The sequence below is a fragment of the Panulirus ornatus genome, chromosome 53 (genome assembly GCF_036320965.1).
Source record: "Panulirus ornatus isolate Po-2019 chromosome 53, ASM3632096v1, whole genome shotgun sequence".
In the NCBI taxonomy this organism is placed as follows: domain Eukaryota; kingdom Metazoa; phylum Arthropoda; class Malacostraca; order Decapoda; family Palinuridae; genus Panulirus; species Panulirus ornatus.
The window spans coordinates 6698600-6716226 of record NC_092276.1 but is presented as its reverse complement, the minus strand read 5'-3'; the positions used below and the strand labels follow the sequence as shown (position 1 = coordinate 6716226).

General features: G+C 41.9%; 1 protein-coding gene across 1 annotated transcript in view; it reads right to left on the bottom strand.

Annotated features, from left to right (window-relative positions):
- Positions 1–17627, bottom strand: part of LOC139765204 (protein disulfide-isomerase A4-like) — a 94096-nt gene that overhangs the window by 28784 nt on the left and 47685 nt on the right. Inside the window, exon 7 of the mRNA XM_071692506.1 lies at positions 5812–5945. Coding sequence (XP_071548607.1) covers positions 5812–5945 — 134 coding nt within the window. The remainder of the gene's footprint in view (positions 1–5811; positions 5946–17627) is intronic.

The window sequence follows — 17627 nt, the reverse complement described above, 5'->3', positions numbered from 1 at the left end:
ACACATTCTTCAAGGCTCCCAGAATTTTCGCCCCCTCCCCCACCCTATGATTCACTTCCGGTTCCATGGTTCCATTCGCTGCCAAATCCACTCCCAGATATCTAAAACACTTTACTTCCTCCAGTTTTTCTCCATTCAAACTTACCTCCCAACTGACTTGACCCTCAACACTACTGTACCTAATAACCTTGCTCTTATTCACATTTACTTTTAACTTTCTTCTTTCACACACTACCAAACTCAGTCACCAGCTTCTGCAGTTTCTCACATGAATCAGCCACCAGCGCTGTATCATCAGTGAACACCAACTAACTCACTTCCCAAGCTCTCTCATCCCCAACAGACTGTATACTTGCCCCTCTTTCCAAAACTCTTGCATTCACCTCCCTAACAACCCCATCCATAAACAAATTAAACAATCATGGAGACATCACACACCCCTGCCGCAAACCTACATTCACTGAGAACCAGTCACTTTCCTCTCTTCCTACACGTACACATGCCTTACATCCTCGATAAAAACTTTTCACTGCTTCTAACAACTTGCCTCCCACACCATATATTCTTAATACCTTCCACAGAGCATCTCTATCAACTCTATCATATGCCTTCTCCAGATCCATAAATGCTACATACAAATCCGTTTGACGTGCTGTCAGTGGATTGAATCAAGGCATGTGAAGCGTCTGGGGTAAACCATGGAAAGCTGTGTAGGTATGCATATTTGCGTGTGTGGACGTATGTATATACATGTGTATGGGGGGGGTTGGGCCATTTCTTTCGTCTGTTTCCTTGCGCTACCTCGCAAACGCGGGAGACAGCGACAAAAAAAAAAAAAAAAATATATATATATATATATATATATATATATATATATATATATATATATATATATATATATATATATATATATATATATATAATAAAAAAAAAAAAAAATATATATATATATATATATATATATATATATATATATATATATATATATATATATATATATATATTTTATCATTTATTTTGCTTTGTCACTGTCTTCCGTGTTTGCGAGGTAGCGCAAGGAAACAGATGAAAGAGATGGCCCAACCCACCCCCATACACAATGTATACACACACACACGTCCACACACGCAAATATACATACCTATACATCTCAATGTACACATATATATACACACACAGACACATACATATATACCCATGCACACAATTCACACTGTCTGCCCCCATTCACTCCCATCGCCACCTCGCCACACATGGAATACCATCCCCCTCCCCCCTCATGTGTGCAAGGTAGTGCTAGGAAAAGACAACAAAGGCCTCATTCGTTCACACTCAGTCTCTAGCTGCCACGCAATAATGCCCGAAACCACAGCTCCCTTTCCACATCCAGGCCCCACACAACTTTCCACGGTTTACCCCAGACGCTTCACATGCCCTGATTCAATCCACTGACAGCACGTCAATCCCAGTATACCACATCCATCCAATTCACTCTATTCCTTGCCCGCCTTTCACCCTCCTGCATGTTCAGGCCCCGATCACACAAAATCTTTTTCACTCCATCTTTCCACCTCCAATTTGGTCTCCCACTTCTTGTTCCCTCCACCTCCGACACATATATCCTCTTGGTCAATCTTTCCTCACTCATTCTCTCCACGTGCCTAAACCATTTCAAAACACCCTCTTCTGCTCTCTCAACCACGCTCTTTTTATTTCCACACATCTCTCTGTTCTGGTTTTTAAACAGAGATGGAACAGACGAACAAACACAGGTTCAAGTTGAGAGGCACTTTCTTTCAGTACATGGGGATGGATGCCATAGGGACCATAAGCCTTGTTTGGGTCTAGAGAGAAAAGTGCATTACAGACACTCTGAAGAGATTATGGGGAGGGGTACAGAATTATCGAAAGGAGCATCAGGGGGTGAGGGAATGTTAGAGTAATCCAAGACAGAGTCAGAGGAGAAATGGAAACCAAAGGGGGTTGCTTTATCAATGGGACACACAGCTATAATTAATGTCATAATGGAAAAGAAGGAAATCGTCAGGAATGCCCTTTGCTAAAGACCAGAAATACCTATCAGTGGATGAAGAAAGGTTATCACACTTTCTTTGATTAAAGGAACACACTATGGATAATGTATTTACAATGATTATGGGCAGTGACAGAAGCTGAATGGGAGTTATATGAAGGAGAGTTTTTCCTAGCCTGATATGCCTGATCCCTTGCCTGAATGGCCTTAGAACAGAATGGTTGAATGATGAGATGCAAGAAAAGGTCATCTTGAAGAATCAAGGGGATAAATGCTTCCATTCCTGCAACAATTAACTTCTGCTATGCATTTGGCAGAGACAGAAGCATCACCATGCAAGAGACAGTGATTTATCCAAGGAAAGTCAGAAAAGAATTCTTGTAAGTTATTCCAATCAGCTTTGTTGAATTGTCAATATTCATGTGTAAAAGGGGCTGCTGGAGAGGGAGGTGCCATCAGAAAAGGTAGACTTATGAGAGTAGGATCAGATGAACCAACTGAGTACAACACAGTAGTTACAGGGGGATGGATAAGAAGTAAAAAATCATCCAGAACATAGGGAGAGAGGTCACAGCAGTAAGGAATATGGGTAGGGTGTGAGATAATTTGCTCTATTAATTGAGAACAGAGAACTTGAGGGCTTACAGAATTTAAAAAAAATTAATTTGCTTTTGGAAGCAATTGCTTACATTGTTAACATGAATAACCATCTGATTATACATTATGTATTTTCATTCACTCAAAAGCTACAAACTGTTTTGTGTACTGTTTCAAAATAAACTGCTTATTCTCTTAAGCAAATTATATGTACATGTTCAAAAGATGGTATCTATTCATATAATCCATGATCAAAGAATTTGTATACCAAAGCTTCTCCTTTACCACTATTCAAGTTCTGGAGTATTCTGTTAAAGATTCACTTTCAAAAAATTCAAACAAAGCATTATCCTCCATCTTAACATTTGCAATTTCAATAAAATAAACGGCCAATCTTCACCAATCCAATTCTCTTTTTAAAAGCAAACATGAATAAACTGATTTTGAGGAATCCAAAAAAGCATTGGTTCATCAGTGATTTTTAGCATAAAAATGTGATCTATAAGTTAAAACTATTTATGTAGAATTATACATTTTGGTATCAGGAGGGTTAGTGACATATGAATACTGAGTTGCCTCACTAACATGTGGACTACTGGCTTTGTCAACATACAATCTTTCCTTGTCATTTGTAATACTTGACAACACTTAACTTACACAGCTCATTCTTCGTAACTCTAAATTTTCCTGCGGCGAGCACTATGTGCTAGCCCTGCACTTCGGCAAAATGATAGGAGCAGTAGATAGCAGGAGTAGGAAGGGACATTTAGGCAGGAGCATTAAGTAGAAACATTTGGTAGAAGTCATTAGAAAAATTAGGTAGAAGCCTCCACAAACACTGCATTAGAGTTGCCCTCTGCCAGTGGCCAAATAAGGATGAGGCACAAAAGGCTACGAAGCAGCAGTTCTTTAGTTCTTTACTTACAAAGACTGTTGCTGTGGCTACTCCTTTATGGGAGTTCCAATTGGAACAGGAATCAGAGATACAGACGGAGAGATAGATTCAACAGAAGTAGTCATTAGGAACATTAGGTAGGAGCCTCTGTAAACACTGCGCTGAACTTGCCCTCTGGCACTGGCCTGCTAAGGGTGAGGCACTAAAGGCTAAGAAGCAGCACTGGAGTTCTTTAGTTATGGAGACTTTGTTGACGAGGATCCCTCTCTGAGGGAGTTCCAATTAGAGCAGGATTAGAGATATAAATAGATAGATCTTGGCTTCCTTTAAAAATTTCATCAATCTACTTAAAGACAGTGACCTCTCTTTCCATACATTCCACAATGTGTACTGGACCTTTGTCCCCTTACCCATCCCATGGCTCACCTCAGCTCCCATGGTTCTATTAACTGCCATATCCATATTTAAGACATTACTTCCTCCAAGTTCTCTCCATGAAAGCCCATTCCAAATAACCTGTCTCTTTTCAAAGCTAAACCTAATAACCTTCCTTTTATTCAAAATTACTCTCGACCTTCTCCTTTCACACACACTTCCAAACTCTGACCAGCTTCTGCAGTTTCTCACTCGAATTTGCTGCCAACACTGGGTCATCAGCAAACAACAAATTCACCTCCCACCTCCCCCAATAGACTTCAAACTTGGTCTCTCTCCAAGAGCCTTGCATTCACCTCACTCACCACCCTATCCATAAAAAGATTAAACAGCTGCACTGATAACACAAATACCAGCCACAGACCCACTTTCACCTGAAATCATTTGCCCTCCTCTCTACTTACACACATGCCTTATTCTCTTGATAAAAAAAATCATCATTGCTTCTAAAAGCTTTCCTCCCACAATATTCGTAGCACCTTCCACAGAGCATGCTTTCTCCATATCCATAAATACAACATACAAATTTTTTTTTCTGCATTTCCTGCGCATTCTTCTAAGCATACATCTGATCCACACATCATCCACTGCTCCTGAAACCACTTTGTTCTTCCCTTTTAATCACCACTCATCTATACAACCTTCCAGGTGTCCATAAAAATTTAACCTCTGCAATTCAAACACTCACCAATCTGCAGGTACCTCACCATGATCCATACATACACTGAAAACCCAAACTAACCAGTCAACAATCCAATCATCCTTTTCCTGAAGAAATTCAACTGCAATACCACCCACTCCAGCTGCCTTGCCTCATTTCATCTTATGCAGGGCTTTCACCATCTCTATTCACCAAATCTCTTGGCATGACTCACTTCTCATACCTCTCCATCCCATACACCCTACATCTGCCATCCTATCATCACTACATCTACCACCCTATCGTCAAACACTCAATAATCCTTCAAAGTATTTGCTACATAGCCTCTCCACCTCATCAATGTCTGTCACCACTTCCCTATTTACCTTCTTCACCAATGTTCCCATTTTTTCTTTTAATTCTCACACTATCAATCTCTTTCCAAAAACATTTTCCTTTCATTAGGTCTACTGATACTTGAACACAAATAACTGGCCACTTTTTCAGCAGATAAATCATCAGTAGCCGATGATCCTTTTCATGGCCATTTTCTTATATGTAAGAACAAATGAATGAATGCCACACCAGGGGTATCTAAACCCTGACACAGACCACAGTTTAAAGGTTAAATGATAAGAAGATATCTAGATAATGATTTCTATATACATTCCAAACTACAATTTTAAAGAGAAAATATCATTCATTTGAAAAGAAAAAGTTATTCGACTACAAAAATGATAGACAGTGTCTGTCACCACTGCACAGTTCATCAAGCAAAGGAAGTAAAGTATGGGGGATGAGATGGACTGAAAATTAAATTCATGATTCAAAATAATGTTATTATCTATCTATTATACTTAATCACTGTTTCCTGCATCAGAGAGGCAGCACCAGGAAACTGACGAAGAATGGCCCATCCACTCGTATACACATACATACATAAATGCCTATACATGCACATATACATACACATACATATCAACATAAACATAAACATACACAGACATATACATATACAAACATGTACATATTCATACTTGCTTGCCTTCATCCATTCCTAATGCTAACCCACCACATAGGAAATAGCGTTGTTACCCCCCACTTCAGCAAGGCAGCACCAGGAAAACTGACAAAAAAAGGCCACATTCGTTCACACTCAGTCTCTAGTTGTCATGTGTAATGCACCAAAGTCATGGCTACTTAATACTGTACCTTTGTATATCTGAAGACTTTCTCCTCATACTGTGAGTGATATATCTCTGGCATCAGAATGGTAACCGAGTTGACCTTCAGCTTGAGATGCATAGCAGAAGCTTGGTCAAAAGTATGGAAGAATGGCAACTTTCCTACCAAAAAATGAAATATTCATTTAGAAATTTGCCTACAGTGTTCTACTTCCTCTAATTCTTGCTTTGGAGAAACAAGTTCTAATAAATCCATAAGTACAATAAAATTGTGCATAAGATAATCAAACAAAATATAACATTTCAGGTATATGAACAGTTTTTGTGTGGCAATAAAATAAGTGTATAACTGACTGATGTATGAGGGTAAAAAAGTACAATGAAAGTTGTGGTAACAAAATATGTGCACAAATATACATAATATTTATTTATTTATTTATCATACTTTGTTGATGTTTCCCACTTTAGCGAGGTAGCGCAAGGAAATAGACGAAAGAATGGCCCAACCCACCCACATACTCATGTATATACATACACGTCCACACACGCACATATACATACCTATACATCTCAACATATACATATATATACACACACAGACATATACATCGACACAAATGCACATAATTCATACTATCTGCCCTTATTCATTCCCAATGCCACCCCACCACACATGAAATGACATCCCCCTCCCTTCCGCATGTGCGCGAGGTAGCACGAGGAAAAGACAACAAAGGCCACATTTGTTCACACTCAGTCTCTAGCTGTCATGTATAATGCACCGAAACCACAGCTCCCTTTCCACATCTAGGCCCCACAGAACTTTCCATGGTTTACCCCAGACACTTCACATGCCCTGGTTCAATCCATTGTCAGCATGTCGACCCCGGTATACCACACTGTTCCAATTCACTCTATTCCTTGCATGCCTTTCACCCTCCTGCATGTTCAGGCCCCGATCACTCGAAATCTTTTTCCCTCCATCTTTCCGCCTCCAATTTGGTCTCCCACTTCTCCTCATTCCCTCCACCTCTGACACATATATCCTCTTTGTCAATCTTTCCTCACTCATTCTCTTCATGTGACCAAACCATTTCAAAACATCGTCTTCTGCTCTCTCAACTACACTCTTTATTACCACACATCTCTCTTACCCTTTCATTACTTACTTGATCAAACCACCTCACACCACATATTGTCCTCAAACATCTCATTTCCAACACATCCACTCTCTTCTGCACAACTCTATCCATAGCCCATGCTATATTATACTTAATTGCTGTTTCCCACATCAATGAGGTTGTGCAAGAAAATAGATGAGGAATGGCCCAACAACCCACATACACACAGACATATATACATACATATATGCCCATATGTAAGTAGGAGAGATGGCCAGAGAGCGTTATTGGATTACGTGTTAATTGACAGGCGCGCGAGAGAGACTTTTGGATGTTAATGTGCTGAGAGGTGCAACTGGAGGGATGTCTGATCATTATCTTGTGGAGGTTAAGGTGAAGATTTGTATGGGTTTTCAGAAAAGAAGAGTGAATGTTGGGGTGAAGAGGGTGGTGAGAGTAAGTGAGCTTGGGAAGGAGACTTGTGTGAGGAAGTACCAGGAGAGACTGAGTACAGAATGGAAAAAGGTGAGAACAATGGAAGTAAGGGGAGTGGGGGAGGAATGGGATGTATTTAGGGAATCAGTGATGGATTGTGCAAAAGATGCTTGTGGCATGAGAAGAGTGGGAAGTGGGTTGATTAGAAAGGGTAGTGAGTGGTGGGATGAAGAAGTAAGAGTATTAGTGAAAGAGAAGAGAGAGGCATTTGGACGATTTTTGCAGGGAAAAAATGAAATTGAGTGGGAGATGTATAAAAGAAAGAGACAGGAGGTCAAGAGAAAGGTGCAAGAGGTGAAAAAAAGGGCAAATGAGAGTTGGGGTGAGAGAGTATCATTAAATTTTAGGGAGAATAAAAAGATGTTTTGGAAGGAGGTAAATAAAGTGCGTAAGACAAGGGAGCAAATGGGAACTTCAGTGAAGGGCACAAATGGGGAGGTGATAACAAGTAGTGGTGATGTGAGAAGGAGATGGAGTGAGTATTTTGAAGGTTTGTTGAATGTGTTTGATGATAGAGTGGCAGATATAGGGTGTTTTGGTCGAGGTGGTGTGCAAAGTGAGAGGGTTAGGGAAAATGATTTGGTAAACAGAGAAGAGGTAGTAAAAGCTGTGCGGAAGATGAAAGCCGGCAAGGCAGCAGGTTTGGATGGTATTGCAGTGGAATTTATTAAAAAAGGGGGTGACTGTATTGTTGACTGGTTGGTAAGGTTATTTAATGTATGTATGACTCATGGTGAGGTGCCTGAGGATTGGCGGAATGCGTGCATAGTGCAATTGTACAAAGGCAAAGGGGATAAGAGTGAGTGCTCAAATTACAGAGGTATAAGTTTGTTGAGTATTCCTGTTAAATTATATGGGAGGGTATTGATTGAGAGGGTGAAGGCATGTACAGAGCATCAGATTGGGGAAGAGCAGTGTGGTTTCAGAAGTGGTAGAGGATGTGTGGATCAGGTGTTTGCTTTGAAGAATGTATGTGAGAAATACTTAGAAAAGCAAATGGATTTGTATGTAGCATTTATGGATCTGGAGAAGGCATATGATAGAGTTGATAGAGATGCTCTGTGGAAGGTATTAAGAATATATGGTGTGGGAGGCAAGTTGTTAGAAGCAGTGAAAAGTTTTTATCGAGGATGTAAGGCATGTGTACGTGTAGGAAGAGAGGAAAGTGATTGGTTCTCAGTGAATGTAGGTTTGCGGCAGGGGTGTTTGATGTCTCCATGGTTGTTTAATTTGTTTATGGATGGGGTTGTTAGGGAGGTGAATGCAAGAGTTTTGGAAAGAGGGGCAAGGATGAAGTCTGTTGGGGATGAGAGAGCTTGGGAAGTGAGTCAGTTGTTGTTCGCTGATGATACAGCGCTGGTGGCTGATTCATGTGAGAAACTGCAGAAGCTGGTGACTGAGTTTGGTAAAGTGTGTGAAAGAAGAAATTTAAGAGTAAATGTGAATAAGAGCAAGGTTATTAGGTACAGTAGGGTTGAGGGTCAAGTCAATTGGGAGGTGAGTTTGAATGGAGAAAAACTGGAGGAAGTGAAGTGTTTTAGATATCTGGGAGTGGATCTGGCAGCGGATGGAACCATGGAAGCGGAAGTGGATCACAGGGTGGGGGAGGGGGCGAAAATTCTGGGAGCCTTGAAGAATGTGTGGAAATCGAGAACATTATCTCGGAAAGCAAAAATGGGTATGTTTGAAGGAATAGTGGTTCCAACAATGTTGTATGGTTGCGAGGCGTGGGCTATGGATAGAGTTGTGCGCAGGAGGATGGATGTGCTGGAAATGAGATGTTTGAGGACAATGTGTGGTGTGAGGTGGTTTGATCGAGTAAGTAACGTAAGGGTAAGAGAGATGTGTGGAAATAAAAAGAGCGTGGTTGAGAGAGCAGAAGAGGGTGTTTTGAAATGGTTTGGGCACATGGAGAGAATGAGTGAGGAAAGATTGACCAAGAGGATATATGTGTCGGAGGTGGAGGGAACGAGGAGAAGAGGGAGACCAAATTGGAGGTGGAAAGATGGAGTGAAAAAGATTTTGTGTGATCGGGGCCTGAACATGCAGGAGGGTGAAAGGAGGGCAAGGGATAGAGTGAATTGGAGCGATGTGGTATACCGGGGTTGACGTGCTGTCAGTGGATTGAATCAAGGCATGTGAAGCGTCTGGGGTAAACCATGGAAAGCTGTGTAGGTATGTATATTTGCGTGTGTGGACGTATGTATATACATGTGTATGGGGGTGGGTTGGGCCATTTCTTTCGTCTGTTTCCTTGTGCTACCTCGCGAACGCGGGAGACAGCGACAAGGCAAAAAAAAAAAAAAAAAAAAAAAAAAATATGCCCACACACGCACATATACATACATATACATTTCAACATATACATAATACATACACAGACACATACATATATACACAAGTACACATTCATACTTGCTGCCTTCATCCATTCCCATCGCTACCCCACCACCCATGAAATAGCCATTTCCTGTGTTAGCGAGGTAGCATTAAGAACAGAGGAATGAGCCTTAGAGGGAATATCCTCACTTGGCCCCCTTCTCTGTTCCTTCTTTGGGAAATTAAAAACGGGAGGGCAGGATTTCCAGCCCCCCACTCCCTCCCCTTTTAGACACCTTCTACAACATGCAGGGAATACCTGGGAGGTGGGCAGATCAGAAAAGGTAGTGAGCAATGGGAAGAAGTAAAGCTGTTAGTGAAAGAGAAAAGAGAGACATTTGGACGATACTTACAAGGAAAGAGTGCAAATGACTGGGAGATGTATAAAAGAAAGCAGCAGAAGGTCAAGAGTAAGTTGCAAGGGTTGAAAAAGAGGGCAAATGAGAACTGGGGTGAGAGAGTATCATTAAACTTTAGAGATAATAAAAAGATGTTTTGGAAGGAGGTAAATAACGTGCATACAACAAGAGAACAAATGGGAACATCAGTGAAGGGGCCAAATGGGGAAGTGATAACAGGTAGTGATGACGTGAGAAGGAAATGGAGTAAGTATTGTGAAGGTTTGATGAATGTGTTTGATGATAGAGTGGCAAATGTAGGGTGCTTTGGTCGGGGTGGTGAGCGAAGTGAGAGGGTTAGGGAGAATGGTCTGGTTAAGAGAGAAGAGATAAAGAAAGCTTCGAGGACAATGAAATCCGGCAAGGCAGCAGGTATGGATGGTACTGCAGTTGAATTTATTAAGAAAGGGGGTGACTGTGTTACTGATTAGTTGGTAAGGATATTCAATGTATCTGTGGATCATGGTGAAGTGCCTGAGGATTGGAAGAATGCATGCATAGTGCCACAGTACAAAGGCAAAGGCAATAAGGGTGAATGTTCAAACTACAGAGGCATATATTTGAGTATTCCTGGAAAATTGTATGGGAGGGTACTGACTGAGAGGATGAAGCATGAACATAGCATCAGATTGGGGAGGAGCAGTGTGGTCCCAGAAGTAGCAGAGAATGAGTGGATCAGGTGTTTGCTTTGAAGGATGTGCATGAGAAATATTTAGGAAAAAAGATGTATTTGTATTCTCCCCTATCCCTGGGGATAGGGGAGAAAGAATACTACCTACGCATTCCTCATGTGTCGTAGAAGGCGACTAAAGGGGATGGGAGCGGGGGGCCAAAACCCTCCCCTCCTTGTATTTCAACTTTCTAAAAGGGGAAACAGAAGAAGGAGTCATGCGGGGAGTGCTCATCCTCCTCGAAGGCTCAGACTGGGGTGTCTAAATGTGTGTGGATGTAACCAAGATGAGAAAAAAGGAGAGGTAGGTAGTATGCTTGAGGAAAGAAACCTGGATGTTTTGACTCCGAGTGAAACGAAGCTCAAGGGTAAAGGGGAAGAGTGGTTTGGGAATATCTTGGGAGTAAAGTCAGGGGTTAGTGAGAGGACAAGAGCAAGGGAAGGAGTAGCACTACTCCTGAAAAGGAGTGGTGGGAGTATGTGATAGAGTGTAAGAAAGTAAACCCTAGATTGATATGGGTAAAACTGAAAGTTGAAGGAGAGAGATGGGTTATTATTGGTGCATACGCACCTGGGCATAAGAAGAAAGATCATGAGAGGCAAGTGTTTTGGGAGCAGCTGAGTGAGTGTGTTAGTAGTTTTGATGCACGAGACCGGGTTATAGTGATGGGTGATTTGAATGCAAAGGTGAGTAATGTGGCAGTTGAGGGAATAATTGGTGTACATGGGGTGTTCAGTGTTGTAAATGGAAATGTTGAAGAGCTTGTAGATTTATGTGCTGAAAAAGGACTGGTGATTGGGAATACCTGGTTTAAAAACAGAGATATACATAAGTATACGTATGTAAGTAGGAGAAATGGCCAGAGGGCGTTATTGGATTACATGTTAATTGATAGGTGTGTGAAAGAGAGACTTTTGGATGTTAATGTCCTGAGAGGTGCAACTGGAGGGATGTCTGATCATTATCTTGTGGAGGCGAAGGTGAAGATTTGTAGAGGTTTTCAGAAGAGAAGAGAGAATGTTGGGGTGACAAGAGTGGTGAGAGTAAGTGACCTGGGGAAGGAGACTTGTGTGAGGAAGTACCAGGAGAGACTGAGTACAGAATGGAAAAAGGTAAGAACTAAGGACATAAGGGGAGTGGGGGAGGAATGGGATGTATTCAGGGAGGCAGTGACGACTTGCACAAATGATGCTTGTGGCATGAGAAGCGTGGGAGGTGGGCAGATTAGAAAGGGTAGCGAGTTGTGGGATGAAGAAGTAAGATTATTAGCGAAAGAGAAGAGAGAGGCATTTGGACGATTTTTGCAGGGAAAAAATGCAAATGACTGGGAGATGTATAAAAGAAAGAGACAGGAGGTCAAGAGAAAGGTGCAAGAGGTGAAAAAGAGGGCAAATGAGAGTTGGGGTGAGAGAGTATCATTAAATTTTAGGGAGAATAAAAAGATGTTTTGGAAGGAGGTAAATAAAGTGCGTAAGACAAGGGAGCAAATGGGAACTTCAGTGAAGGGGGCTAATGGGGAGGTGATAACAAGTAACGGTGATGTGAGAAGGAGATGGAGTGAGTATTTTGAAGGTTTGTTGAATGTGTTTGATGATAGAGAGGCAGATATAGGGTGTGTTGGTCGAGATGGTGTGCAAAGTGAGAGGGTTAGGGAAAATGATTTGGTAAACAGAGAAGCGGTAGTAAAAGCTTTGTGGAAGATGAAAGCCAGCAAGGTAGCAGGTTTGGATGGTACTGCAGTGGAATTTATCAAAAAAGGGGGTGACTGTATTGTTGACTGGTTGGTAAGGTTATTTACTGTATGTATGTCTCATTACTCACTTTATTCACCTCTTTCCAAAACATCTTTTTTTTCTCCCTAAAATTTAATAATCTCTCACCCTAACTCTCATTTGCCCTCTTTTTCATCTCTTGCACCTTTCTATTGACCTCCTGCCTCTTTCTTTTATACATCTCCCAGTCATTTGCATTATTTCCCTGCAAAAATCGTCCAAATGCCTCTCTCTTCTCTTTCACTAATAATCTTTCTTCTTCGTCCCACCACTCACTACCCTTTCTAATCTGCCCACCTCCCACGCTTCTCATGCCACAAGCATCTTTTGTGCAAGCCATCACTGCTTCCCTAAATACATCCCATTCCTCCCGCACTCCCCTTACCTCCTTTGTTCTCACCTTTTCCCATTCTGTACTCAGTCTCTCCTTGTACTTCTTCACACAAGTCTCCTTCCCAAGCTCACTTACTCTCACCACTCTCTTCACCCCAACATTCTCTCTTCTTTTCTGAAAACCTCTACAAATCTTCACCTTCGCCTCCACAAGATAATGATCAGACATCCCTCCAGTTGCACCTCTCAGCACATTAACATCCAAAAGTCTCTCTTTCGCGCGCTTATCAATTAACACGTAATCCAATAAAGTGTGTAAGACAAGGGAACAAATGGGAACTTCAGTGAAGGGGGCTAATGGGGAGGTGATAACAAGTGGTGGTGATGTGAGAAGGAGATGGAGTGAGTATTTTGAAGGTTAATGAATGTGTTTGATGATAAAGTGGCAGATATAGGGTGTTTTGGTCGAGGTGGTGTGCAAAGTGAGAGGGTTAGGGCAAATGATTTGGTAAACAGAGAAGAGGTAGTAAAAGCTTTGTGGAAGATGAAAGCCGGCAAGGCAGTGGGTTTGGATGGTATTGCAGTGGAATTTATTAAAAAAGGGGGTGACTGTATTGTTGACTGGTTGGTAAGGTTATTTAATGTATGTATGATTCATGGTGAGGTGCCTGAGTATTGGCGGAATGCTTGCATAGTGACATTGTACAAAGGCAAAGGGAACAAAGGTGAGTGCTCAAATTACAGAGGTATAAGTTTGTTAAGTATTCCTGGTAAATTATATGGGAGGGTATTGATTGAGAGGGTGAAGGCATGTACAGAGCATCAGATTGGAGAAGAGCAGTGTGGTTTCAGAAGTGGTAGAGGATGTGTGGATCAGGTGTTTGCTTTGAGGAATGTGAGAAATACTTAGAAAAGCAAATGGATTTGTATGTAGCATTTATAGATCTGGAGAAGGCATATGATAGAGTTGATAGAGATGCTATGTGGAAGGCATTAAGAATATATGGTGTGGGAGGCAAGTTGTTAGAAGCAGTGAAAAGTATTTATCGAGGATGTAAGGCATGTGTACGTGTAGGAAGAGAGGAAAGTGATTGGTTCTCAGTGAATGTAGGTTTGCGGCAGAGGTGTGTGATGTCTCCTGGGTTGTTTAATTTGTTTATAGATGGTGTTGTTAGGGAGGTGAATGCAAGAGTTTTGGAAAAAGGGGCAAGTATGCACTCTGTTGTGGATGAGAGAGCTTGGGAAGTGAGTCAGTTGTTGTTCGCTGATGATACAGCACTGGTGGCTGATTCATGTGAGAAACTGTAGAAGCTGGTGACAGTTTGGTAAAGTGTGTGAAAGAAGAAAGTTGAGAGTAAATGTGAATAAGAGCAAGGTTATTAGGTACAGTGGGGTTGAGGGTCAAGTCAACTGGGTGGTAAGTTTGAATGGAGAAAAATTGGAGGAAGTGAAGTGTTTTAGATATCTGGGAGTGGATTTGGCAACGGATGGAACCATGGAAGTGGATGTGAATCATAGGGTGGGGAAGGGGGCGAAAATTCCGGGAGCCTTGAAGAATGTGTGAAAGTCAAGAACATTATCTCGGAAAGCAAAAATGGGTATGTTTGAAGGAATAGTGGTTCCAACAATGTTGTATGGTTGCGAGGCGTGGGCTATGGATAGAGTTGTGCGCAGGAGGGTGGATGTGCTGGAAATGAGATGTTTGAGGACAATATGTGGTGTGAGGTGGTTTGATCGAGTAAGTAATATAGGGTAAGAGAGATGTATGGTAATAAATAGAGTGTGGTTGAAATAAATAGAGTGTGGTTGAGAGAGCAGAAGAGGGTGTTTTGAAATGGTTTGGTCACATGGAGAGAATGAGTGAGGAAAGATTGACCAAGAGGATATATGTGTCAGAGGTGGAGGGAACGAGGAGAAGTGGGAGACCAAATTGGAGGTGGAAAGATAGTGTGAAAAAGATTTTGAGTGATCGGGGCCTGAACATGCAGGAGGGTGAAAGGCGTGCAAGGAATAGAGTGAATTGGAACGATGTGGTATACCAGGGTCGATGTGCTGTCAATGGATTGAACCAGGGCATGTGAAGTGTCTGGGGTAAACCATGGAAAGTTCTGTGGGGCCTGTATGTGCAAAGGGGGCTGTGGTTTTAGTGCATTATTACATGACAGCTAGAGACTGAGAGTGAACGAATGGGGCCTTAATTGTCTTTTCCTAGCGCTACCTTGCACACATGGGGGGGGAGGGGGTTGTTATTTCATGTGTGGCGAGGTGGCGATGGGAATGAATAAAGGCAGACAGTATGAATCATGTACATGAGTATATATGCATATGTCTGTGTGCGTAAATATATGTATATGTTGAGATGTATAGGAATGTATATTTGCGTGTGTGGACGTGTATGTATATACATGTGTTTGTGGGTGGGTTGGGCCATTCTTTCATCTGTTCCCTTGCGCTACCTCGCTAACACGGGAGACAGCGACAAAGCAAAATAGAAAAAAAAATTCTATCCCTAGGGATTGGGGAGAAAGAATACTTCCCACATATTCCTACATGTCATAAAATGAAGGGGCTGGAAACCTTCCCCTCCAGTTTTCACTGTTCAAAAATAAAGTAATAGAGAAGGTTGGCTAAGTGAGCATTTTTCCTAAAAGGCTCGGTTCTCTGTTCATGATACTACCTCATTAATGCAGGAAATGGCACATATGTGTAAAAAAAATATATATTTTTATACCATTTCTTTCATATGCAAAGGGGATAGGCAAAGGGGATAAGAGTGAGTGCTCAAATTACAGAGGTATAAGTTTGTTGAGTATTCTTGGTAAATTATATGGGAGGGTATTGATTGAGAGGGTGAAGGCATGTACAGAGCATCAGATCGGGGAAGAGCAGTGTGGTTTCAGAAGTGGTAGAGGATGTGTGGATCAGGTGTTTGCTTTGAAGAATGTATGTGAGAAATACTTAGAAAAGCAAATGGATTTGTATGTAGCATTTATGGATCTGGAGAAGGCATATGACAGAGTTGATAGAGATGCTCTGTGGAAGGTATTAAGAATATATGGTGTGGGAGGAAAGTTGTTAGAAGCAGTGAAAAGTTTTTATCGAGGATGTAAGGCATGTGTACGTGTAGGAAGAGAGGAAAGTGATTGGTTCTCAGTGAATGTAGGTTTGCGGCAGGGGTGTGTGATGTCTCCATGGTTGTTTAATTTGTTTATGGATGGGGTTGTTAGGGAGGTAAATGCAAGAGTTTTGGAAAGAGGGGCAAGTATGAAGTCTGTTGGGGATGAGAGAGCTTGGGAAGTGAGTCAGTTGTTGTTCGCTGATGATACAGCGCTGGTGGCTGATTCATATGAGAAACTGCAGAAGCTGGTGACTGAGTTTGGTAAAGTGTGTGGAAGAAGAAAGTTAAGAGTAAATGTGAATAAGAGCAAGGTTATTAGGTACAGTAGGGTTGAGGGTCAAGTCAATTGGGAGGTGAGTTTGAATGGAGAAAAACTGGAGGAAGTGAAGTGTTTTAGATATCTGGGAGTGGATCTGGCAGCGGATGGAACCATGGAAGCGGAAGTGGATCATAGGGTGGGGGAGGGGGCGAAAATTCTGGGGGCCTTGAAGAATGTGTGGAAGTCGAGAACATTATCTCGGAAAGCAAAAATGGGTATGTTTGAAGGAATAGTGGTTCCAACAATGTTGTATGGTTGTGAGGCGTGGGCTATGGATAGAGTTGTGTGCAGGAGGATGGATGTGCTGGAAATGAGATGTTTGAGGACAATGTGTGGTGTGAGGTGGTTTGATTGAGTGAGTAACGTAAGGGTAAGAGAGATGTGTGGAAATAAAAAGAGCGTGGTTGAGAGAGCAGAAGAGGGTGTTTTGAAGTGGTTTGGGCACATGGAGAGAATGAGTGAGGAAAGATTGACCAAGAGGATATATGTGTCGGAGGTGGAGAGAACGAGGAGAAGAGGGAGACCAAATTGGAGGTGGAAAGATGGAGTGAAAAAGATTTTGTGTGATCGGGGCCTGAACATGCAGGAGGGTGAAAGGAGGGCAAGGAATAGAGTGAATTGGAGCGATGTGGTATACCGGGGTTGACGTGCTGTCAGTGGATTGAATCCAGGCATGTGAAGCGTCTGGGGTAAACCATGGAAAGCTGTGTAGGTATGTATATTTGCGTGTGTGGACGTATGTATATACATGTGTATGGGGGGGGTTGGGCCATTTCTTTCGTCTGTTTCCTTGCGCTACCTCGCAAACGCGGGAGACAGCTACAAAGTATAATAAAATAAATAAATAATAATAATTCTTTCATATGCGAGGAAGGGTCAAGAGCAGAGGACAACTGTAAAGGGAAAATCCTCACTTGGCCCTCTTATCTATTCCTTCTTTTGGAAAAGTAATAACTGGAAGGGAAGATTTCTGGCCTCCCAACTCACACCCCTTTTAGCTGCCTTCTACAACATGCAGGGAATACGTGGGAAGTATTCTTTCTCCCCTATCCTCAAGAATAATACATGTATCAAATTATGAGTTGTCAAATTTTATATGTGACAAGGAGATATTGTATGTCTGTGGACAAGATACCAGTCATCCATGTGTGGGAGAGGCAAGAAGAAAAGAACTACCCGAGTCACAGGAGTGCACCCTGAAAACCACTGACATGTTGGCTTGCTATGCAGCCGTCACT